A 25,789-nucleotide genomic window follows, 5' to 3' on the forward strand; every position below is an offset into this window, starting at 1 on the left:
CCATGTGCTCTCCAGAGCACCCATTTAAAGGGATTAAAAATTACCCATATCAAATCTTCAACAAAATAATAGAAAAGGAAATCCAGTAGCATATTTAAAGGATGCTGACCATGGCTACCATGATCAAGTGAGGTTTATCCTGGGAATGTGAGGGTGGTTCAACATCATAAAATCAATCAACGGAACACATCACAATAAGAGAATGGAGAAAAAAAGGCCCACAGGATCAGCTCAATTGTTGCAGAAAAGGCATTTAACAAGATCCAAAGTCCTTTTATGGAAAAAAGTAAAGCACTCAGCAAACTAGGGAAAGGAGGGAACTTCCTCAACATGACAAAGGACAATTATGAAAAACTCACAGCTAACATTACATACTCACTGTCGAAAAACTGGAAGTTTTAACTGTAAAATCAAGAATAAGAAAAATATATCCACTTTCACCTCTGCTATCCTACATTGTATTAGAAGCTCTATCAGGGAAACTAGGCAAGAAGAAGAAAAGGTTTCCAAATTGAAAAGAAAGAAGTAGCAATATCTCAACTCACAGATGACATAATCACATATATATATATTAATAAAGAATCCACAAATAATACTAGACCTAATAGATGAATTCATCAAAGTTGAAGGGTAAAAGATTCACACACAAAAGTTGTTCTTCAATACACCAGCAATGAAAATCTAGAAAAGAAATTAAGAAAACAATTCCATTTACAATAGCATTCAAAATAATAAAATACATAGGAATACATTTAATCAAGAAGCTGAAAGATGTATACACTGAAAAACTACAAAATGATGCTGAAAAAAACGAAGACCTACAGAAATGGAAACACATTTTGGTTCTTGGATTAAAATATTTAATATTCTTAAGATGGCAATAATATCCAAAGTGATCGACAGATTCAGTGCAATTGGTACTAATTCAGTGCAATAAAAATTCCAATGGCTTAACAAATGAAAGGATGCTCAACATCACTAATCATTAGTGAAATGCAAATCAAAACTACAATATGGTACCACCTCACACCAGTCAAAATGGTTATCATCAAAAAATCTACAAACAATATATGCTGGAGAGGGTGTGGAGAAAAGGGAACCCTCTTGCACTGTTGGTGGGAATGTAAATTGATACAGCCACTATGGAGAACAATATGGAAGTTCCTTAAAAAACCAAAAATAGAACCACCATATGACCCAGCAACCCCACTACTGGGCATATACCCTGAGAAAACCATAATTCAAAAAGAGTCACGTACCACAATGTTCACTAAAACACTATTTACAATAGCCAGGAAATGGAAGCAACCTAAGTGTCCATTGACAAATGAATGGATAAAAAAGATGTGGAACATATATACAATGGAATATTACTCAGCCATAAAAAGAAATGAAATTGAGTTATTTGTAGTGAGGTGGATGGACCTAGAGTCTGTCATACAGAGTGAAGTACGTCAGAAAGAATAAAACAAGTACCGTATGCTAACACATATATATGGAATCTGAAAAAAAAAAAAGGTTCTGAAGAACCTAGGAGCAGGATAGGAATAAGGACGCAGAGGTAGAGGATGGACTTGAGGACACAGGGAGGAGGAAGGGTAAGCTGGGAATAAGTGAGAGAGTGGTATGGACTTATATATACTATCAAATGTAAAATAGACAGCTAGTGGGAAGGAGATGCATAGCACAGGGAGGTCACCTTGGTACTTTGTAACCACCTGGAGGGGTGGAATAGGAAGGGTGGGAGGGAGAGGCAAGAGGGAGGAGATATGGGGATATATGTATATGTACAGTTGATTCACTTTGTTATGAAGCAGAAACTAACACACCATGGCAAAGCAAATATACTCCAATAAAGATGTTAAAAAAAAATTCCAATGGCCTTTTGGAGAAATGGAAAACTTTTTCTTTTTTTAAATTTAATTTATTTTTTATACAGCAGGTTTTATTAGTTATCTATTTTATACATATTAGTGTATATATGTCAATCCCAATCTCCCAATTCATCACAACACCACCACCCCGCCACTTTCACCCCTTGGTATCCATACGTTTGTTCGCTACATCTGTGTCTCAATTTCTGCCTTGCAAACTGGTTCATCTGTACCATTTCTCTGGATTCCACATATATGTATTATTATACAATATTTGTTTTTATCTTTCTGCCCTACCAGTCTCTAAGTCCATCCATGTCTCTACAAATGACCAAGTTTCATTCCTATTTATGGCTAAGTAATATTCCATTGTATAAATGTATCACATCTTTTTTTTTTTACATCCTTATTGGAGTATAATTGCTTTACAATGGTGTGCTAGTTTCTGCATTATAACAAAGTGAATCAGTTATACATATACATATGTTCCCATATCTCTTCCCTCTTGCATCTCCCTCTCTCCCACCCTCCCTATCCCATCCCTCTAGGTGGTCACAAAGCACTGAGCTGATCTCCCTGTGCTATGCGGCTGCTTCCCACTAGCTATCTATTTTATGTTTGGTAGTGTATATATGTCCACGGCACTCTCTCGCTTTGTCACAGCTTACCCTTCCCCCTCCCTATATCCTCAAGTCCATTCTCTATAGGTCTGTGTCTTTATTCCTGTCTTACCCCTAGGTTCTTCATGACATTTTTTTCTTAAATTCCATATATATGTGTTAGCATATGGTATTTGTCTTTCTCTTTCTGACTTACTTCACTCTGTATGACAGACTCTAGGTCCATCCACCTCATATATCACATCTTCTTTATCCATTAATCTGTTGATGTGCATTTAGGTTGCTTCAATGACATAGCTATTGTAAATAGTGCTGAGATGAACACTGGGGTGTATGTGTCTTTTTGAATTATGGTTTTCTGTGGGTATATGCCCATTAGTGGGATTGTTGGGTCATATGGTAGTTCTGTTTTTAGTTTTTTTTAAACATCTTAATTAGAGTATAATTGCTTTACAATGGTGTGTCAGTTACTGCTTTATAACAAAGTGAATTAGTTATACATATACATATGTCCCCATATCTCTTCCCTCTTGCATCTCCCTCCCTCCCACCCTCCCTATCCCACCCCTCTAGGTGGTCACAAAGCACCGAGCTGATCTCCCTGTGCTATGCAGCTGCTTCCCACTAGCTATCTATTTTACATTTGGTAGTGTATGTATGTCGATGACACTCTCTCACTTTGTCTCAGCTTACCCATCCTCCTCCCCATATCCTCAAATCCATTCTCTAGTAGGTCTGCATCTTTATTCCCATCTGGCCCCTAGGTTCTTCTGACCATTTTCTTTTTTTTTTTTTAGATTCCATATATCTGTGTTAGCATACGATATTTGTTTTTCTCTTTCTGACTTGCTTCACTCTGTATGACAGTCTCTAAGTCCATCCACCTCACTACAAATTCAGTTTCATTCATTTTTATGGCTGAGTAATATTCCATTGTATATGTATGCCACAACTTCTTTATGCATTCATCTGTTGATGGACACTTAGGTTGCTTCCATGTCCTGGCTATTGTAAATAGAGCTGCAATGAACATTTTGGTAAATGACTCTTTTTGAATTATGGTTTTCTTAGGGTATATGCCCAGTAGTGGGATTGCTGGGTCATATGGTAGTTCTATTTGTAGTTTTTTTAAATTTTTTTTTAATTTTATTTATTTATTTATTTTTATTTGTAGTTTTTTTTTTTTTTAACATCTTTATTGGGGTATAATTGCTTTACAATGGTGTGTTAGTTTCTGCTTTATAACAAAGTGAATCAGTCATACATAAACATATGTTCCCATATGTCTTCCCTGTTGTGTCTCCCTCCCTCCCACCCTCCCCATCCCACCCCTCCAGGCTGTCACAAAGCACCGAGCCAATATCCCTGTGCCATGCGGCTGCTTCCCACTAGCTATCTACCTTACTGCGTTTGTTACTATGTATATGCCCATGACTCTCTCTCGCCCTGTCACAGCTCACCCTTCCCCCTCCCCATAACCTCAAGTCCGTTCTCTAAGAGGTCTGCGTCTTTATTCCTGCTTTACCCCTAGGTTCTTCATGACATTTTTTTCTTAAATTCCATATATATGTGTTAGCATATGGTATTTGTCTTTTTCTTTCTGACTTACTTCACTCTGTATGACAGACTCTAGGTCTATCCACCTCATTACAAATAGCTCAATTTCGTTTCTTTTTATGGCTGAGTAATATTCCATTGTATATATGTGCCACATCTTCTTTATCCATTCATCCGATGACGGGCACTTAGGTTGTTTCCATCTCCGGGCTATTGTAAATAGAGCTGCAATGAACATTTTGGTACATGACTCTTTTTGAATTTTGGTTTTCTCAGGGTATATGCCCAGTAGTGGGATTGCTGGGTCATATGTTAGTTCTATTTGTAGTTTTTTAAGGAACCTCCATACTGTTCTCCATAGTGGCTGAACCAATTCACATTCCCACCAGCAGTGCAAGAGTTTTCCCTTTTCTCCACACCCTCTCCAGCATTTATTGTTTCTAGATTTTTTGATGATGGCCATTCTGACTGGTGTGAGATGATATCTCATTGTAGTTTTGATTTGCATTTCTCTAATGATTAATGATGTTGAGCATTCTTTCATGTGTTTGTTGGCAGTCTGTATATCTTCTTTGGAGAAACGTCTATTTAGGTCTTCTGCCCATTTTTGGATTGGGTTGTTTGTTTTCTTGTTATTGAGCTGCATGAGCTGCTTGTAAATTTTGGAGATTAATCCTTTGTCGGTTGCTTCATTTGCAAATATTTTCTCCCATTCTGAGGGTTGTCTTTTGGTCTTGTTTATGGTTTCCTTTGCTGTGCAAAAGCTTTGAAGTTTCATTAGGTCCCATTTGTTTATTTTTGTTTTTATTTCCATTACTCTAGGAGGTGGGTCAGAAAAGATCTTGCTTTGATTTATGTCATAGAGTGTTCTGCCTATGTTTTCCTCTAAGAGTTTGATAGTTTCTGGCCTTACATTTAGGTCTTTAATCCATTTTGAGCTTATTTTTGTGTATGGTGTTAGGGAGTGATCTAATCTCATACTTTTACATGTACCTGTCCAGTTTTCCCAGCACCACTTATTGAAGAGGCTGTCCTTTCTCCATTGTACATTACTGCCATCTTTATCAAAGATAAGGTGTCCATATGTGCATGGATTTATCTCTGGGCTTTCTATCCTGTTCCATTGATCCATCTTTCTGTTTTTGTGCCAGTACCATACCGTCTTGATGACTGTAGCTTTGTAGTATAGTCTGAAGTCAGGGAGCCTGATTCCTCCAGTTCCTTCTTTCGTTCTCAAGATTGCTTTGGCTATTCGGGGTCTTTTGTGTTTCCATACAAATTGTGAAATTTTTTGTTCTAGTTCTGTGAAAAATGCCAGTGGTAGTTTGATAGGGATTGCATTGAATCTATAGATTGCTTTGGGTAGTAGAGTCATTTTCACAATGTTGATTCTTCCAATCCAAGAACATGGTATATCTCTCCATCGATTTATATCATCTTTAATTTCTTTCATCAGTGTCTTATAATTTTCTGCATACAGGTCTTTTGTCTCCTTAGGTAGGTTTATTCCTAGATATTTTATTCTTTTTGTTGCAATGGTAAATGGGAGTGTTTTCTTGATTTCACTTTCAGATTTTTCATCATTAGTATATAGGAATGCCAGAGATTTCTGTGCATTAATTTTGTATCCTGCCACTTTACCAAATTCAGTGATTAGCTCTAGTAGTTTTCTGGTAGCATCTTTAGAGTTCTCTATGTATAGGATCATGTCATCTGCAAACAGTGACAGCTTTACTTCTTCTTTTCCAATTTGGATTCCTTTTATTTCCTTTTCTTCTCTGATTGCTGTGGCTAAAACTTCCAAAACAATGTTGAATAATAGTGGTGAGAGTGGGCAACCTTGTCTTGTTCCTGATCTTAGTGGAAATGCTTTCAGTTTTTCACCATTGAGGATGATGTTTGCTGTGGGCTTGTCATATATGGCCTTTATTATGTTGAGGAAAGTTCCCTCTATGCCTACTTTCTGCAGGGTTTTTATCATAAATGGGTGTTGAATTTTGTCAAAAGCTTTCTCTGCATCTATTGAGATGATCATATGGTTTTTCTCCTTCAATTTGTTAATATGGTTTATCACATTGATAGATTTGCGTATATTGAAGAATCCTTGCATTCCTGGAATAAACCCCACTTGATCATGGTGTATGATCCTTTTAATGTGCTGTTGGATTCTGTTTGCTAGTATTTTGTTGAGGATTTTTGCATCTATGTTCATCAGTGATATTGGCCTGTAGTTTTCTTTCTTTGTGACATCCTTGTCTGGTTTTGGTATCAAGGTGATGGTGGCCTCGTAGAAGGAGTTAGGGAGTGGTCCTCCCTCTGCTATATTTTGGAAGAGTTTGAGAAGGATAGGTGTTAGCTCTTCTCTAAATGTTTGATAGAATTCGCCTGTGAAGCCATCTGGTCCTGGGCTTTTCTTTGTTGGAAGATTTTTAATCACAGTTTCAATTTCAGTGCTTGTGATTGGTCTGTTCATATTTTCTATTTCTTCCTGATTCAGTCTTGGCAGGTTGTGCATTTCTAAGAATTTGTCCATTTCTTCCAGATTGTCCATTTTATTGGCATAGAGTTGTTTGTAGTAATCTCTCATGATCTCTTTTATCTCTGCAGTGTCAGTTGTTACCTCTCCTTTTTCATTTCTAATTCTATTGATTTGAGTCTTCTCCCTTTTTTTCTTGATGAGTCTGGCTAGTGGTTTATCTATTTTGTTTATCTTCTCAAAGAACCAGCTTTTAGTTTTATTGATCTTTGCTATTGTTTCCTTCATTTCTTTTTCATTTATTTCTGATCTGATTTTTATGATTTCTTTCCTTCTGCTAGCTTTGGGGTTTTTTTGTTCTTCTTTCTCTAATTGCTTGAGGTGCAAGGTTAGGTTGTTTATTCGAGATGTTTCCTGCTTCTTAAGGTGGGCTTGTATTGCTATAAACTTCCCCCTTAGAACTGCTTTTGCTGCATCCCACAGGTTTTGGGTCGTTGTGTCTCCATTGTCATTTGTTTCTAGGTATTTTTTGATTTCCTCTTTGATTTCTTCAGTGATCTCTTCATTATTAAGTAGTGTATTGTTTAGCCTCCATGTGTTTGTATTTTTTACAGATCTTTTCCTGTAATTGATATCTAGTCTCATGGCGTTGTGGTCAGAAAAGATACTTGATACAATTTCAATTTTCTTAAATTTACCAAGGCTTGATTTGTGACCTAAGATATGATCTATCCTGGAGAATGTTCCATGAGCACTTGAGAAAAATGTGTATTCTGTTGTTTTTGGATGGAGTGTCCTATAAATATCAATTAAGTCCATCTTGTTTAATGTATCACTTAAAGCTTGTGTTTCCTTATTTATTTTCATTTTGGATGATCTGTCCATGGGTGAAAGTGGGGTGTTTAAGTCCCCTACTATGAATGTGTTACTGTCGATTTCCCCTTTTATGGCTGTTAGTATTTGCCTTATGTATTGAGGTGCTCCTATGTTGGGTGCATAAATATTTACAATTGTTATATCTTCTTCTTGGATCGATCCCTTGATCATTATGTAGTGTCCTTCTTTGTCTCTTTTAATAGTCCTTATTTTAAAGTCTATTTTGTCTGATATGAGAATTGCTACTCCAGCTTTCTTTTGGCTTCCATTTGCATGGAATATCTTTTTCCATCCCCTTACTTTCAGTCTGTATGTGTCTCTAGGTCTGAAGTGGGTCTCTTGTAGACAGCATATATAAGGGTCTTGTTTTTGTATCCATTCAGCTAATCTGTGTCTTTTGGTGGGAGCATTTAGTCCATTTACATTTAAGGTAATTATCGATATGTATGTTCCTATTCCCATTTTCTAAATTGTTTTGGGTTCGTTATTATAGGTCTTTTCCTTCTCTTGTGTTTCTTGCCTAGAGAAGATCCTTTAGCATTTGTTGTAAAGCTGGTTTGGTGGTGCTGAACTCTCTCAGCTTTTGCTTGTCTGTAAAGGTTTTAATTTCTCCATCAAATCTGAATGAGATCCTTGCTGGGTAGAGTAGTCTTGGCTGCATGTTTTTCTCCTTCATCACTTTCAGTATGTCCTGCCACTCCCTTCTGGCTTGTAGGGTTTCTGCTGAGAGATCAGCTGTTAACCTTATGGGGATTCCCTTATGTGTTATTTGTTGTTTTTCCCTTGCTGCTTTTAATATGCTTTCTTTGTATTTAATTTTTGACAGTTTGATTAATATGTGTCTTGGCGTATTTCTCCTTGTATTTATCTTGTATGGGACTCTCTGTGCTTCCTGGACTTGATTAACTATTTCCTTTCCCATATTAGGGAAGTTTTCAACTATAATCTCTTCAAATATTTCCTCAGTCCCTTTCTTTTTCTCTTCTTCTTCTGGAACCCCTATAATTCGAATGTTGGTGCGTTTAATGTTGTCCCAGAGGTCTCTGAGACTGTCCTCAGTTCTTTTCATTCTTTTTTCTTTATTCTGCTCTGCAGTAGTTATTTCCACTATTTTATCTTCCAGGTCACTTATCCGTTCTTCTGCCTCAGTTATTCTGCTATTGATCCCATCTAGAGTACTTTTAATTTCATTTATTGTGTTGTTCATCGTTGCTTGTTTCATCTTTAGTTCTTCTAGGTCCTTGTTAACTGATTCTTGCATTTTGTCCAATCTATTGTCCATTCTATCTCCAAGATTTCGGATCAACCTTACTATCATTATTCTGAATTCTCTTTCAGGTAGACTGCCTATTTCCTCTTCATTTGTTAGGTCTGGTGCATTTTTATCTTGCTCCTTTATCTGCTGTGTGTTTTTCTGTCTTCTCATTTTGCTTATCTTACTGTGTTTGGGGTCTCGTTTTTGCAGGCTGCAGGTTTGTAGTTCCTCCTGTTTTTGATGTCTGTCTCCAGTGGCTAAGGTTGGTTCAGTGGGTTGTGTAGGCTTCCTGGTGGAGGGGGCTAATGCCTGTGTTGTGGTGGATGAGGCTGGATCTTGTCTCTCTAGTGGGCAGGTTCACGTCTGGTGGTGTGTTTGGGGGTGTCTGTGGCCTTATTATGATTTTAGGCAGCCTCTCTGCTAATGGGTGGGGTTGTGTTCCTGTTTTGCTAGTTGTTTGGCATAGGTTTTCCAGCACTGTGGCTTGCTGGTCGTTGAGTGAAGCTGGGTGCTGGTGTTAAGATGGAGGTCTCTGGGAGATTTTCGCCGTTTGATATTATGTGGAGCTGGGAGGTCTCTTGTTGATCAGTGTCCTGAAGTTGGCTGTCCTACCTCAGAGGCAGAGCCCTGCCTCCTGGCTGGAGCACCAAAAGCTTTTCATCCACAGGCTCAGGATAAAAGGGAGAAAAAGTAGAGGGAATTAGTAGAAGTATGAGGAAAGAAAGAAGGAAAGGAAGGTAGGAAGGAAGGAAGAAAGAAAGAAAGAAGCAAAGAAGGAAAGAAGGCAAGAAGGAAAGAAAGGAGGGAGGGAGGGAGGGAGGGAGGAAGGAAGGAGGGAAAGAAGGAAAAAAGACAGAAAGAAAGAAGATACAGTAAAAATAAAATAAAGTATAATAAAGTTATTGAATTAAAAACTTCTTATTTAGAAAAAAAAAAAAAGGGACGGAAAGAACCTTAGGACAAATGTTGGAAGCAAAGCTATACAGACAAAATCTTACACAGAAGCATACACATACACCCTCACTAAAAGAGGTAAATGGGGAAAAATCCTAAATCTTGCTGTCAGAGACCACCTCCTCAATTTGGGATGATTCGTTGTCTAAAGGAGGGAAGGAAGGATGGAAAGAAAGAAAGAAAGAACGAAGGTAAAGTGTAATAAGGTTATTAAAATTAATTATTAAGAAAAAAAATTAAAAAAAAAAACATGGACGGATAGAACCCTAGGACAAATGGTGGAAGCAAGACTATACAGACAAGATCTCACACAGAAGCATACACATACACATTCACAAAAAGAGGAAAGGGGGAAAAATCATAGATCTTGCTCCTAAAGTCCACTTCCTTAATTTGGGATGATTGGTTGTCTATTCAGGTATTCCACAGATGCAGGGTACATCAAGTTGATTGTGGAGCTTTAATCCGCTGCTTCTGAGGCTGCTGGGAGAGATTTCCCTTTCTCTTCTTTGTTCTCACAGCTCCCAGGGCTAAGCTTTGGATTTGGCCCTGCCACTGCGTGTAGATCGCTGGAGGGCGTCTGTTTTTTGCTCAGACAGGATGGGGTTAAAAGAGCCGCTGATTGGGGGCTCTGGCGCACTCAGGCCGGTGGGGACGAAGGGGCACAGAGTGCGGGGCGGGCCTGCGGTGGCAAAGGCCGGCGTGACTTTGCACCAGCCTGAGGCGCGCTGTGCGCTCTCCCGGGGATGTTGTCCCTGGATCCCGGGAACCCGGCAGTGGCGGGCTGCACAGGCTCCGCGGAGGAGGGGTGTGGAGAGTGACCTGTGCTCGCACACAGGCCCCTCGGTGGCGGCAGCAGCAGCCTTAACGTCTCCCGCCCGCCTCTGGGGTCCGCGCTTTTAGCCGCGGCTTGCGCCCGTCTCTGGATTCCGCGCTTTCAGCCGCGGCTCGCGCCCGTCTCTGGATTCCGCGCTTTCAGCCGCGGCTCGCGCCTGCCTCTGGATTCCGCGCTTTCAGCCGCGGCTCGCGCCCGTCTCTGGATTCCGCGCTTTCAGCCGCGGCTCGCGCCCGTCTCTGGAGTTCCTTTAAGCAGCGTTCTTAAACCCCTCTCCTCACGCCCCAGAAAACAAAGAGGGAAGGAAAAGTCTCCTGCCTCTTCTGCAGGTGCAGGCTTTTCCCCGGACTCCCTCCCGGCTAGCTGTGGTGCACTAACCCCTTCAGGCTATGTTCAAGCCGCCAACCCCAGTCCTCTCCCTGCGCTCCGGCCTCAGCTCACAGCCCCGCCCGCCCCGGCGGGTGAGCAGACAAGCCTCTCGGGCTGGTGAGTGCCGGTCGGCACCGATCCTCTGTGCGGGAATCTCCCCGCTTTGCCCTCCGCACCCGTTGCTGTGCACTCCTCCGCAGCTTCGAAGCTCCCCCCTCCGCCTCCCGCAGTCTCCGCCCGCGAAGGGGCTTCCTAGAGTGTGGAAACTTTTCCTCCTTCACAGCTCCCTCCCACTGGTGCAGGTGCCATCCCTATTCTTTTGTCTCTGTTTTTTCTTTTGCCCTACCCAGGTATGTGGGGAGTTTCTTGCCTTTTGGGAGGTCTGAGGTCTTCTGCCAGCCTTCAGTAGGTGTTCGTAGGAGTTGTTCCACGTGTAGTTGTATTTCTGGTGTATCTGTGGGGAGGAAGGTGATCTCCGCGTCTTACTCTTCCGCCATCTTCCGCCTTCCCCCCTATTTGTAGTTTTTTAAGGAACCTCAATACTGTTCTCCATAGTGGCTGTATCAGTTTACATTCCCACCAACAGGGCAAGAGAGTTCCCTTTTCGCCACATCCTCTCCAGCATTTGTTGTTTGTAGATTTTCTGATGACGCCCATTCTAATGGGTGTGAGGTGATACCTCATTATAGTTTTGATTTGCATTTCTCTAATAATTAGTGATGTTGAGCAGATTTTAATGTGCCTCTTGGCCATCTCTATGTCTTCTTTGTAGAAATGTCTATTTAGGACTTCTGTACATTTTTTGATTGGGTTGTTTGTTTTTTTAATAGTAAGCTGCATGAGCTGTTATATATTGTGGAGATTAATCCTTTGTCTGTTGATTTGTTTACAAATATTTGCTCCCATTCTAAGGGTTGTCTTTTCGTTTTGTTTATAGTTTCCTTTGCTGTGAAAAAATGTTTAAGTTTCATTACATCCTGTCTCTTTATTTTTGTTGTTATTTCCATTGCTCTAGGAGGTGGATCAAAAAGATCTTGCTGTGATTTTTGTCAGAGTGTTCTTCTTATGTTTTCCTCTAAGAGTTTTCTACTGTTCGGTCTTACATTTAAGTCTTTAATCCATTTTGAGTTTATTTCTGTGTATGGTGTTAAGGAGTGTTCTAATATCATTCTTTTATATGTAGCTGCCCAGTTATCCCAGCAGCAGTTAATGAAGAGACTGTCCATTCTCCACTGTAGATCCTTGCCTCCTCTGTCATAGATAGATTAGTTGACCATAGGTGCGTGGCTTTATCTCTGGGCTTTCTATCTTGTTTCATTGACCTATATTTCTGTTTTTGTGCCAGTATCACATTGTCTTTATAACTGTAGCTTTGTAGTATAGTCTGAAGTCAAGGAGTCTGATTCCTCCATCTCTGTTTTTTTTTTTTTCCCTCAAGTTTGCTTTAGCTCTTTTGGGTCTTTTGTGTCTTCATACAAATTTTAAGATTTTTTGTTCTACTTCTGTAAAAAATGCCATTGTTAATTTGATAGAGATTGCATTGAATCTGTAGATTGCTTTGGGAAGTATAGTCATTTTCACAATATTAGTTCTTCTAATCCAAGAACATGGTATATATCTCCATCTGTTTGTGTCGTCTTTGATTTCTTTCATTAGTGTTTTATAGTTTCCTGAGTATAGATCTTTTGTCTCCTTAGGTAGGTTTATTCGTAGTTATTTAATTCCTTTTGTTGCAATGGTGAATGGGAGTGTTTTCTTAGTTTCACTTTCAGATTTTTCATCATTAGTGTATAGGAATGCAAGAGATTTCTGTGCATGAATTTTGTATCCTGCAACTTTACCAAATTCTTTGATTAGCTCTAATAGTTTTCTGGTGACATCTTTAGGAATCTATGTATAGTAACATGTCGTCGACAAACAGTGATAGTTTTACTTCTTCTTTTCCGGTTTGTATTCCTTCTATTTCTTTTTCTTCTCTGATTGCTGTGGCTAGGACTTCCAAAATTATGTTGAATAATAGTTGTGAGAGTGAACATCCTTGTCTTCTTCCTGATCTTAGAGGAAATGTATTCAGTTTTTCACCATTGAAAATGATGTTTGCTGTGGGTTTGTTGTATATGGCCTTTATTATGTTGAGGTAGATTCCCTCTATGACCACTTTCTGGAGAGTTTTTATCATAAATAAGTGTTGAATTTTGCAAAAAGCTTTTTCTGCATCTTTTGATATGATCATATGGTTTTTATTTTTCAATTTGCTAATGTGGTGTATCACATTGATTGATTTCCCTATACTGAAGAATCCTTGCAACCCTGGGATAAATCCCACTTATTCGCAGTGTTTGACCCTTGTAATATATTGCTGGATCCTCTTTGCTAGTATTTTGTTCAGGATTTTTGCATCTATATTCAACAGGGATGTTGGTCTGTATTTTTCTTTTATTGTATTATCTCTGTCTGGTTTTCGTATCTGTGTGATGGTGGCCTCATAGAATGAGTTTGGGAGTGTTCCTTCTTCTTCAGTTTTTTGGAAGTTTGAGAAGGAAAGGTGTTAGCTCTTCTCTAAATGTTTAATAGAATTCACCTGTGAAGCCATCTGGTCCTGGACTTTTCTTAGTTGGAAGATTTTTTAATCACAGTTTCAATTTCATTACTTGTGATTGGTCTGTTCATATTTTTTATTTCTCCCTGGTTCAGTCATTGAAGGTTATACCTTTCTAAGAATTTGTCCATTTTTTCCAGGTTGTACATTTTATTGGAATAGAGTTGCGTGTAGTAGTCTCTTATGATGCTGTATATTTCCACGGTGTCCATTGTAACTTCTCCTTTTTCATTTCTGGTTTTTTTGATTTGACTCCTCTCCCTCTTTTTCTTGTTGAGTCTTGCTAAAGGTTTATCAATTTTGTTTATGTTCTCAAAGAACCTGCTTTTAGTTTTACTGATATTTGCTATGGTTTTCTTTGTTTCTATTTCATTTATTTTTGCTCTGATCTTTATGATTTCTTTCCTTCTACTAACTTTGGGTTTTGTTTGTTCTTCTTTCACTAGTTCCCTTTGGTGTAACGTGAGATTGTTTATCTGAGATTTTTCTTTTTCGGGGGTAGGATTGTATTGCTGTAAACTTCCCACTTAGAACCATTTTTTCTGCAGCCCATAAGTTTTGTATCATCATGTTTTCATTGTCATTTGTCTCTAGGGTTTATTTTTTTATTTCTACTTTGACTTCTTCAGTGATCTCTTGGTTATTTAGTAAAGTATCGTTTAGCCTCCATGTGTTTGTGTTTTTTACAGTTTTTTCCTCTGTAATTTATTTCTAATATTATAGTGTTGATTTGGAAAAGATGCTTGGTATGACCACTTTTCTTAAAATTACTGAGGCTTGATTTGGGACCCAAGATGTGATCTATCCTAGAGAATATTCTGTGTGCACTTGAGAACAATGTATAATCTGCAGTTTTCGGATGGAATGTGCTGTAAATCTATCTGGTCCAATGTGTCATTTAAAGCCTGTGTTTCCTTATTAATTTTCTGTCTGGATGATCTGTCCATTGGTGTAAATGAGGTGTTAAGGTTTCCCACTATTATTGTGTTACTGTCACTTTCATCTATTATAGCTGTTAGCATTTACCTTATATATTGAGGTGCTCCTATGCTGGGTACATATATATTTATAATTGTTATATCTTCTTCTTGGATTGATCACTTGATCATTATGTAGTGTCCTTCCTTGTCTCGTGTAACCTTCTTTATTTTAAAGTCTATTTTATCTGATGAGTATTGCTACTCCAGCTTTCTTTTGATTTCCATTTACATGGACTATCTTTTTCCATCCCCTCACTTTCAGGCTGCATGTGTCCCTAGGTCTGAAGTGGGTCTCTTGTAGACAGAATATATATGGATCTTGTTTTTGTATCCATTCAGCGACCCTCTGTCTTTTGGTTGGAGCAGTTAATCCATTCACATTTAAGGTAATTATCAATATGTATGTTCTTATTACCATTTTGTTAACTGTTTTGCGTTCGTTTTTGTAGGTCCTTTTTCTTCGCTTGTGTTTCCCACTTAGAGAAGTTCCTTTAGCATTTGTTGTAGAGCTGGTTTGGTGGTGCTGAATTCTCTTATCTTTTGCTTGTCTGCAAAGCTTTGTATTTCACCACTGAATCTGAATGAGATCCTTGCTGGGTAATCTTGGTTGTAGGTTCTTCTCCTTCATCACTTTAAATATATCATGCCACTCCCTTCTGGCTTGTAGAGTTTCAGCTGAGAAATCAACTGTTAACCTTATGGGAGTTCCCTTGTATGTTTTTTGTCATTTTCCCCTTGTTGCTTTTAATAATTATTCTTTGTTTTCAAAAAAAAAATAATAATTATTCTTTGTTTTCAATTTTTGTCAATTTGATTACTGTGTGTCTCGGCAAGTTTACCCTTGGGTTTAGCCTGCCTGAGACTCTCTGAACTTCCTGGACTTAGGTCATTATTTCCTTTCCCATGTTAGGGAAATTTTCCACTATAATCACTTCTAATATTTCCTCAGGTCCTTTCTCTCTCTCTTCTCCTTCTGGGACCCCTATTATGTGAATGTTGGTGCATTTAATGTTGTCCCAGAGGTCTCTTACACTACCTTCTTTTCTTTTGCTTATTTTTTTCTTTATTCTGTTCCATGGCAGTGAATTCCACCATACTGTCTTCCAGGGCACTTATCTGTTCTTCTGCCTCAGTTATTCTGGTATTGATTACTTCCAGTGTATTTTTCATTTCAGTTATTGTATTGTTTATCTCTGTTTGTTTGTTCATTAATTCTTCTAGGTGTTTGTTCTTTAATTCTACTAGGTCTTTGTTAAACATTTCTTGCATCTTCTTGATCTTTGCCTCCATTCTTTTTCCAACATCCTGTATCATCTTCACTATCATTATTATGAATTATTTTTCTGGAAGGTTGCCTATCTCCACTTCCTTTAATTGTTTTTCTGGTGTTTTATATTCTTCCTTCATCCTTCTCTGCCTTTTCATTTTTCTAGCTTTCTGTGAATGTGGTTTTCATTCCACAGGCTGCAAGATTGTAGTTCTTCTTGTTTCTGCTGTCTGCTATCTTGTGGATGAAGCTATCTAAGAGACTTGTACAAGCTTCCTGATGGGAGGATCTGGTGGTGTGTAGAGCTGGTTGTTGCTCTGGTGGGCAGAGCTCAGTAAAACTTTAATCCACTTGTCTGCTGATGGGTGGGTCTGAGTTCCCTCCCTGTTGGTTGTTTGGCCTGATGTGACCCAGCACTGGAGACTACTGGCTCTTTGGTGGGGCTAATGGTGGCATCTGGGAGGGCTCAGGCCAAGGAGTACTTCCCAGAACTTCTGCTGCCAGTGTCTTTTTTCCCATGGTGAGCCACAGACACCTGCCTCTGCAGGAGACCCTCCAACACTAGCAGGTATGTCTGATTCAGTCTCCTATGGGGTCACTTCTCCTTCCCCTTGGTTCCTGATGCACACCCTAATTTGTGTGTCCCCTCCAAGTGTGGAGTCTCTGTTTCCATTAGTCCTGTTGAAGTCCTGTAATCAAATCCTGTTAGCCTTCAAGGCCTGATTCTCTGGGAATTCCTCCTCCCATTGCCAGACCCCCAGGTGGCGAAGCCTGATATGGTGCTCAGAACCTTTACTCCAGTGGGTGGACTTCTGTGGTATAATTGTTCTCCACTTTGTGAGTCACCCACTCAGCAGTTATGGGATTTGATTTTTTGTGATTGTGTGCCTCCTACCATCTCATTGTGGCTTCTCCTTTGTCTTTGGATGTGGGGTGGTTTTTTTCGTGAGTTCCAATGTCTTCCTGTTGATGATTGTTCAGCAGTTAGTTGTGATTCCAGTGCTCTCCCAAGAGGGCTAGACATTATATTGAGAAATGGAAAAGTCGATCCTCAAATTTATGTGACAATTTTGAAAAAGAAGAACAAAACTGGAGGACTCACATTTCCCAATTTTGAAACTTAATGCAAAGACACTGTAATCAAAACAAAGCAGTACCAACATGAGGACAGACATATAGAACAATGGAATATAATTGAGAGTCTAGAAATAAATTCATACATTTATGGCCAGTTGATTTTTGAAAAATGTGCCAATTCCACTCACCAGAAAAAGAATAGTCTCTTCAACAAATGGTAAATGGGATGACTGGATATCAACCTGCAAACCAAAATGAAGGTGGACCACTTCTTTACACCATATAAAAAATAACTCAAAATGGATCAAGGACACAAATATAGGAACAAAAATCATAAAACTCCTAGAAGAAAGCATAGGTCAAATCAACATGACCTTGGATTTTTCAACAGTTTCTTAGCTATGACACCAAAAGCATGAACAACAAAAGAAAAAAAATTTATATAAATTGGATCTTGTCAACATTAGAAAATTTTGTGCATCAAAGTACATGATCAAGAATGTGAAAAGACAACATACAGAATGTGAGAAAAAGTTTGTAAACCATATATGTAATGAGTCTAATATTCAGAATATATAAAGAACTCTTAACAACACAAAAACAAAAAGACAACCCAGTTAAAAATGAGCAAGTCCAAATTACATATTTGGACTTGTCCAAATTACATATACAATGGCCAAAATTACATATTTGTAATTTGTCCAAATTACATATACAATGGCCAAAATTACATATTTGTAATTTGTCCAAATTACATATACAATGGCCAAAAAAAAACCCCCAAACCTGAAAACATACTCAATATCATTGGTTATTTGGGAAATCCAAATCCAAACTGCAATGAAGTGCCACTTTTCACACATTAGGATGGCTATAATTTTTAAAAATGGAAAACAATAAGTATTGGAAAGGATGGAGGAATTGGAAGCCTCATACATTGTTGGTGGGAATGTAAAATGGTTCAGATTCTGTGGTAAACAGTTTTGCATTTCCTCAAAAAGATAAACATAAAATTATCATAAGACCCAGAAATTCCACTCCTTATGTATGTATATACCCAAAATAATGGGAAAGAAGTACTAAAACAAGTACATGTACGCTCTTGTTCATAAGCAGCACTATACACAATAGTCAAAGTCTGGAAACAGCTCAAATGTCTATTAAAGGATAAATGGATAAATTGTGGTATGTGTGTATAATGGAAAATTATTTACTCATTAAAATAATATAGCACTAATACATGCTACAATATGAATGAATCTCCAAAAACATGATGTGAAGTGAAAGACAAATATAAAAGGTTACATATTGTATGATTCTGCTTATATGGGATATCCAGATAGGTACTTCTATAAAAGTAGAACACAGACTGGCGTTTTCTGGGGACCAGGGTAAAGGGGAGACAGGAAGAAACTGTTTAAATTGTGTAGAATTTTACCTTGGAGTGATGGAAATACTTTGGAACTAGATAAAAGTGGTGGTTTTACAGACAACGGACTAAATGCAACAGAAATATTAATTTTAATTTATGTGGATTTTACTTCAATAATTTGTAACATATAATAAAACTGCGAGGAGCTTCAAGATGGTGGAAGAGTAAGACGTGGAGACCACCTTCCTCCCCACAGATACACCAGAAATACATCTACACGTGGAACAACTCCTACAGAACACCTACTGAAGGCTGGCAGAAGACCTCAGACCTCCCAAAAGGCAAGAAACTCCCCATGCACCTGGGTAGGGCAAAAGAAAAAAGAGAGACAAAAGAATAGGGATGGGACTGCACCAGTGGGAGGGAGCAGTGAAGAAGGAAAGGTTTCCACACACTAGGAAGCTGCTTCGTGGGCGGAGACTGCTGGTGGTGGAGGGGAGAAGCTTCAGAGCCATGGAGGAGAGTGTAGCAACAGGGGTGCAGAGGGCAAAGTGGAGAGATTCCCACACAGAGGATCGGAGCCAACGAGCACTCACCAGCCTGAGAGGCTTGTCTGCTAATCCGCCGGGAGGGGTGGGGGCTGGGAGTTGAGGCTCGGGCTTCGGAGGTCGGATCCCTGGGAGAGGACTGGGGTAGGCTGCGTGAACACAGTCTGAATGGGGCTAGTGCGCCAAATCTAGCTGGGAGGGAGTCCAGGAAAAAGTCTGGAGCTGCTGAAGACGCAAAAGACTTCGTCTTGCCTCTTTGCTTTGAGGTGCACGGGGAGAAGGGATTAAGAGCGCTGCGTAAAGGAGCTCCAGAGACGGGCGTGAGCCGCGGCTATCAACATGGACCCCAGAGACGCTAAGGCTGCTGCTGCAGTCACCACGGAGGCTATGTGCAAGCACAAGTCATATCCACACCTCCCCTCCTGAGAGCCTGAGCAGCCCACCACTGCCAGGGTCCCGAGATCCAGGGACAAATTCCCCGGAAAAATACATGGTGTGCCTCAGGCTGTTGCAACATCACGGCCTCTGCAACCGCAGGCTCACCCTGCATTCCGTACTCCTCCCTCGCGGCGTCCTGAGTGAGCCAGAACCACCTAATCAGCTGCTCCTTTAACCTCGCCCTGTCTGAGGGAAGAAAAGACGCCCTCAAGCGACCTGCAAGCAGAGGCGGGGCCAAATCCAAAGCTGAAGCACAGGAGCTGTGAGAACAAAGAAGAAAAAGGGGAATCTCTCCCGGCCGCTTCAGCAGCAGCGGATTAAATCTCCACAATCAACTTGATGTACCCTGCATCTGTGGAGTTCCTGAATAGACAACAAATCATCCCAAATTGAAGAGGTGGACTTTGGGAGAAAGGACATATGTATTTTTTTCTCTTTTTCTCTTTTTGTCAGTGTGTATGTGGATGCTTCTGTGTGTGATTTTACCTGTATAGCTTTGTTTTTACCATTTGTCCCAGAAATGAGAAGAAAAGGAAATAAAAGGAATCCAGCTCGGAAAAGAAGAAGTAAAGATGTCACTGTTTGCACATGACATGATACTATATACATGGAGAATCCTAAAAATGCTACCAGAAAACTACTAGAGCTAATGAATGAATTGATAAATAGCAGTATACAAAATTAATGCACAGAAATCTCTTGCATTCCTATACACTAATGATGAAAAATCGGAGAGTGAAATTAAGAAAACACTCCCATTTACCACTGCCACAAAAAGAATTATATACCTAGGAATAAACTATGTAAGGAGAAAAAAGACCTGTATGCAGAAAAGTATAAGACACTGATGAAATAAATTAAAGATGATACAAATAGATGGAGAGATATACCATGTTCTTGGATTGGAAGAATCAACATTGTGAAAATGACTATACTATCCAAAGCAATCTACAGATTCAATGCAATTCCTATCAAAGTACCACTGGCATTTTTCACAAAAGCAGAACAAAAAATTTCACAATTTGTATGAGAACACAAAAGACCCCAAATACCCAAAAGCAGTCTTCAGAAAGAAAAATGGAGCTGTAGGAATCAGGCTCCCTGACTTCAGAGAATACCACAAAGCTAAAGTAATGAAGACAGTATGGTACTGGCACAAAAACAGAAATATAGATCAATGGAACAGGATAGAAAGCCCAGAGATAAACCCACACACATGTGGTCACCTTATCTTTGATAAAGGAGGCAAGAATACACAGTGGAGAAAAGACAGCCTCTTCAATAAGTGCTGCTGTGAAAACTAGACAGCTACATGTAAAATAATGAAATTAGACCACTCCCTACTACCACCGTACACACACAGAAAATAAAACTCATAATGGATTAAAGACCTAAATTTAAGGCCAGACAGTACACACGCTTAGAAGAAAACATAGGCAAACACTCTATGACATAAATCACAGCAAGATCCTTTTTGACCCACCTCCTAGAGAAATGGAAATGAAAACAAAAATAAACAAATGGGACCTAATGAAACTTAAAAGCGTCTGCACAGCAAAGGAATCCACAAGACGAAAAGACAACCCTCAGAATGGGAGAGAATATTTGCAAATGAAGCAACTGACAAAGGATTAATCTCCAAAATTTACAAGCAGCTCATGCAGGTCAATGTCAAAAAAATGAACAACCCAATCTAAAAATGGGCAGATGACCTAAATAGACATTTCTCCAAAGAGATATACAGACTGCCAACAAACACATGAAAGAATGCTCAACATCATTAATCATTAGAGAAATGCAAATCAAAACTACAATGAGATATCATCTCACACTGGTCAGAATGGCCATCATTAAAAAATCTATAAACAACCAATGCTAGAGAGGGTTTGGAGAAAAGGGAACCTTCTTGCACTGTTGGTGGGAATGTAAATTGATACAGCCACTACGGAGAACAGTATGAATGTTCCTTAAAAATCTAAAACTAGAACTACCATACGACCCAGCAATCCCACTACTGGGTATATACCCTGAGAAAACTATAACTCAAAATTGTCATGTACCAAAATGTTCATTGCAGCTCTATTTACAATAGCCAGGAAGGACACGGAAGCAATCTAAGTGTCCATCAACAGGTGAATGGATGAAGAAGATGTGGCACATATATACAATGGAATATTATTCAGCCCTAAAAAGAAACGAAATTGAGTTTTTGTAGTGAGGTGGATAGACTTAGAGTCTGTCATACAGAGTGACGTAAGTCAGAAATGGAAAAACAAATACTGTATGCTAACACATATATATGGAATCTAATACATATATATATGGTCATGAAAAACTAGGGGCAAGATGGGAATAAAGACACAGACGTACTGGAGAATGGACTTGAGGGTACGGGGAGGGGAAGGTAAGCTGTGACAAAGTGAGAGAGTGCCATGGACATATATACACTACCAAACGTACAATAGATAGCTAGTGGGAAGCAGCTACATAGCACAGGGAGATCAGCTCGGTGCTTTGTGACCACCTAGACGGGTGGGATAGGGAGGGTGGGAGGGAGGGAGAGGCAGGAGTGAGAGATATGGGGACATATGTATATGTATAACTGATTCACTTTGTTATAAAGCAGAAACTAGCACACCATTGTAAAGCAATTATACTCCAATAAAGATGTTTAAAAATAACACAAAAACCAGGTTATATCCTTTCTTCCTCCATGGTGAAAGCTTGCTGTTCCCTGAGGATATCACATGCTCTCCTCCTCTCTGTGGTAGATGATGCTTTTCACTCACAAACCAGAGAAACAGAATCCATGTTCTGCTTGCTCCCAATTGCTGTTTTCTTCTCTCATACACAGAATCTTCTTCTGAAGCTCACGCCCTTATCTTATAATACTGTTATAGAACTGTGTCATTTACCAACCTCCTATTCACTATCTTGCATTCATTGAGGAATTTGGCTTCTGGAATAGCTTATTTTCTGTTCCAAGTTTTGTCATTATCTTAACTCCCTTCAATTTTCATATTCATCCTCAATCCTGTACCCCCTGTTCCTTCTCCTTATTTCCAATTATCTTTTCTCATGGTCCTACCTTGAACTTTGTTATAAGCTGAAATTCTTTACCCTTGAAACAATAAAATTTAATCTACTACCATCTCTCCATCTCTTTCTTGGGGGAGACATTACTGCCCAGCAAGGTCTGGATATTCCACATCTGGAATGCAGCATGTGGGAAAGTTAGATGATTTCTAAAGATTTTAAGGAGGTCGGACACCTATTTTAGTGGCTGAAATTGTCCCATTGTTGTGTTCAAGGCCAGCCCATCCACTAGAAGTTTGGATGTCATCCTTTCCTTTCTCCTTGGAAAACTCAGTGGATTAATCATATTCTCTCCTGTATCTTCAACTTCATTTTTCTCTTGGCTGTTTTAAAGAATATAAACTTTCCCAAGACTCTTCCATTAAAAAAAAAAAAAAGACCTCCCTCAATCTCATGAGCATCTTCAGCTATCATCTGATTTTCCTTTTCCAGAGTTATTACATTTACACCTTCCACTACCTCATTGCTCTATGTTCTATTATCTCAATCCTAATGTCAAATTTATATATTGCTGTATAATAAAATGTCCCAGAACTTAGTGAGTTAAAAAATAGTAATTTTATTATACTCATTATTGTGCATTTCAGCAATTAAGCTAAGGTCCACTGGACAATTCTACTCCAGAAAGCATTTACTGGGGTCACTAGGTGGCATTCAGCTGGTGGTTGGTCTGGTGTGGAGGATCCAAGACAGGTTCACACACATGCCTGCTGTCTTGGTGAGGATATCTGAAAAGTTGGCCTCAGTGGATTTCTATCACTTTTCATGTTGTCTCAGGCCCTCTGCATGTGGTACATCCCAAAGAGAGATCAGCCTTTTTCCATGGTGGCTTAGCATTCCAAAAGACAGACTGAGGAAGAAAGAAACTTCATGGCTTTCTATGACCTATGCTTCGAAATTAGGCAGCATCCAATTATACTGCATTCTATTTGTTAAACTGACTCACAAGGCCAACCCTGATGCAAGGAGAGGAAATTTCACAAGGGCATAATTACTGGGAGGTATGGTTAACTGAAGTCACATGTTTTAGTCTACCACACCCATACAACTCCTCAACCCACCGCAACCTGGCCTACATGGTCTACCACTCTACTGAAATTGCAATATTCAAGGTAAACAAAGTCTTCCTCCTAGTTGTTAAATCCAATAGATGTTTTTAAGTACTTTTTTTTTTTGGCTTGTTTTTCTGCTGAATTATACCCTACTGACAACTAAATCTTTCTTGAATTTTTCCTGTATTCCTTGTATTTATCCTGTATTCACCATCTATTCAACTGCCCAAGACAAAAAACTGAAATTCATACTTTTACCTTCTTTATTATTCCCTTTCATATGTCCTTAATCTCTGAACATTCAATTTGCTAAAAATATTTTTAATTTGTCTACTTTTCTCCAACCTAGATAGTAGATGTGATAAAGGACTCAGTGGGGAAATTACCCTGGCATTCTGGCTTGTAAGTTGTAAAGAATTTATAGTTTACTACAGTAAGCTCAAATACTTTTAGTAGAGGTTTCTAGGAGATATCAAAATAGGATATACTCAATGAGACAATCAAGTAGGTGGCAGTGGGATCAGGTCTGTCAAGAGTGAAGCTGTTAGCTCACAAGAAGTCCCAAGTTCCTGCTTACCCACCTTCTTACACTCCCAAACATGTCATCCTGAAACACTATCACACTGACCTTGTGTATTTGTAAAAATATCCATTGGCAAGCCATATATTCTGGATCTAACACCTAGGTACTGAGTATGTTTTCTTACAACATCACTGGAACTATTTGCTACATTGGTTATAAGTTAAATAACCATGACCAGGAAGGTTCTGGTTTCTGGTAAAGGCTAAGTATCTCCTTCCCTCAGACAACAGCTATGTATTTTGGGTAAAATATAAAAAACAAAAAATAAACAAACAACTACCTAAAGGCACTATCAAGCAACATAAAGCAGGCATAAACTAAAGGAAATTCTGAACTTGAAAGAAAGGAACAAAATTAGGTGATATTTCAATTTTTTAGAGCTTTTAGCCAGAGGGCAAGTCACAATAAGTTCCTTACTGAGTGTCTAAATCTGGTATAGAAAACCTTCAGTCTTACTGGCATGAAGAACCAGAGGACAGAGTTTCAGTTCACCTACAGCAGCTGGAAAGTATGGGTGTAAAATCCTGAAAAGGATCCAAAGAGTGAGAGCCCTAAATTTTGTGTATAAACTTTGTCCAAATCTCTGGCCAACTATAAATGCAGGAAGCATGCTCCAGGCAGTCTAGGTAAAGCTGAAAGAACTGAATAAATATTGTAAGTGCTGCCCACCTCAGAAGAGACAGTTTATATTTGAGTTCAGCCAAGTTAACTGCTTATGAAAACAAAACAAAACAATATTTTTCAAAGGAACAAAATGTAGTCCAAATTCTCTACAACACATCTTATACAAAGTCCATTTCAAACTAACATATATATGAAGAAAGGAGAAAATATGACCCATAATCAAAAAAAGTTGCTAAAAATGGACCCTGAGATGACACAGATGTTGGAACTAGTAACATTTTAAAACAGCTATGCCCAAAGATTTAAATAAAAATGTTTAAATTGAATAGTGACCAGGAAACTTATATGCACAAATACATTGCAACTATGTAAAAATGACCAGCTGATAGGTGGGAAATCAACTCCAGGTCTAAGAAAGACTGAGCATGACAATCATAGCTAGGAATTAAAGTACCTACTGACACTGTTAGTTCAAGGCCTTATTGTTTCTCGCATACACTATACAGTGTCAAAAATAATGTTCCTGTTTTTGGCCACTACTGACTGTACCCTACTTCCCACACACACAAGCCCTAAATGCAACTTCAACATTGATTCCAGAATTACCTTTAAGAACACAGTATTATTTAGAATATTATTGATTGCAAGTGAACTAAAACACAACTTTAATTCAGGCAAAAAGAGGAATTTTTTAAAAGGTGACATAATTACAGGAAGGGGAAGAATGTAAGCGAGCCTCAAGTTCAAGTAAGACCAGAGACTTAAACACAAATAGATTTCTTTCTTTCTGTCTCTCATCCTTACCTGTTCATTTTATTCTCTTAGACCAATTTCCTCCCCGTGGCTATAAAAGAACTACCACATGTTCCTGAGCTATACATCTCCAAGTTTTGCCAGAAAAGTAGGACAGAATATTTTTACCCAGATTCAGTTAGAAATACTCTAGGGAAGAATTCTGATTTCCTGACCTAGGTGACATACACTTAACCTCAACCAATCAAATCAATGGTGACCAGGGAGAGGGATACTATGATTGGAAGTCTCTACTAGAACTCCATGATTGGAGGAGGGAAAAACAGCTCTCCTCAAAAACAAAAGGTATTATTACCAGAAGAAGAGAGAAATATACCCCCTCAAAAAAATGTTCATTCCAACAGATTTCCTCTACTCTATTCCAGTTGGTGACACCTATATCAGGATCATGGGGTTTCTCTTACAGTCGAGATTGCTCATTGTTCCCCAGTATGTGCACCATTCTTCTCCTCTTACTTCTTATTTTGCTGCTTGAAACATGAATATGATGGCTGGAGTTCTGTCTTGTACCATCATGTTGAGGT

General features: G+C 39.0%; 1 protein-coding gene across 1 annotated transcript in view; it reads right to left on the reverse strand.

Moving 5' to 3' along the window:
* Positions 1-639: 639 nt before the first annotated feature.
* The window catches only part of LOC307180587 (dedicator of cytokinesis protein 11-like), a gene marked incomplete at its 3' end in the record, with an annotated part of 56,085 nt that continues 30,935 nt past the window's right edge, over positions 640-25,789 (reverse strand). The window contains exons 7-8 of the mRNA XM_079910966.1: positions 16,928-16,981; positions 640-681 (exon numbers count right to left, since the gene is read on the reverse strand). Of these exons, the coding sequence (XP_079767092.1) occupies positions 640-681; positions 16,928-16,981 (96 nt within the window). The remainder of the gene's footprint in view (positions 682-16,927; positions 16,982-25,789) is intronic.

The sequence above is a fragment of the Stenella coeruleoalba genome, assembly GCF_951394435.1.
Source record: "Stenella coeruleoalba genome assembly, chromosome: X".
Classification (NCBI taxonomy): domain Eukaryota; kingdom Metazoa; phylum Chordata; class Mammalia; order Artiodactyla; family Delphinidae; genus Stenella; species Stenella coeruleoalba.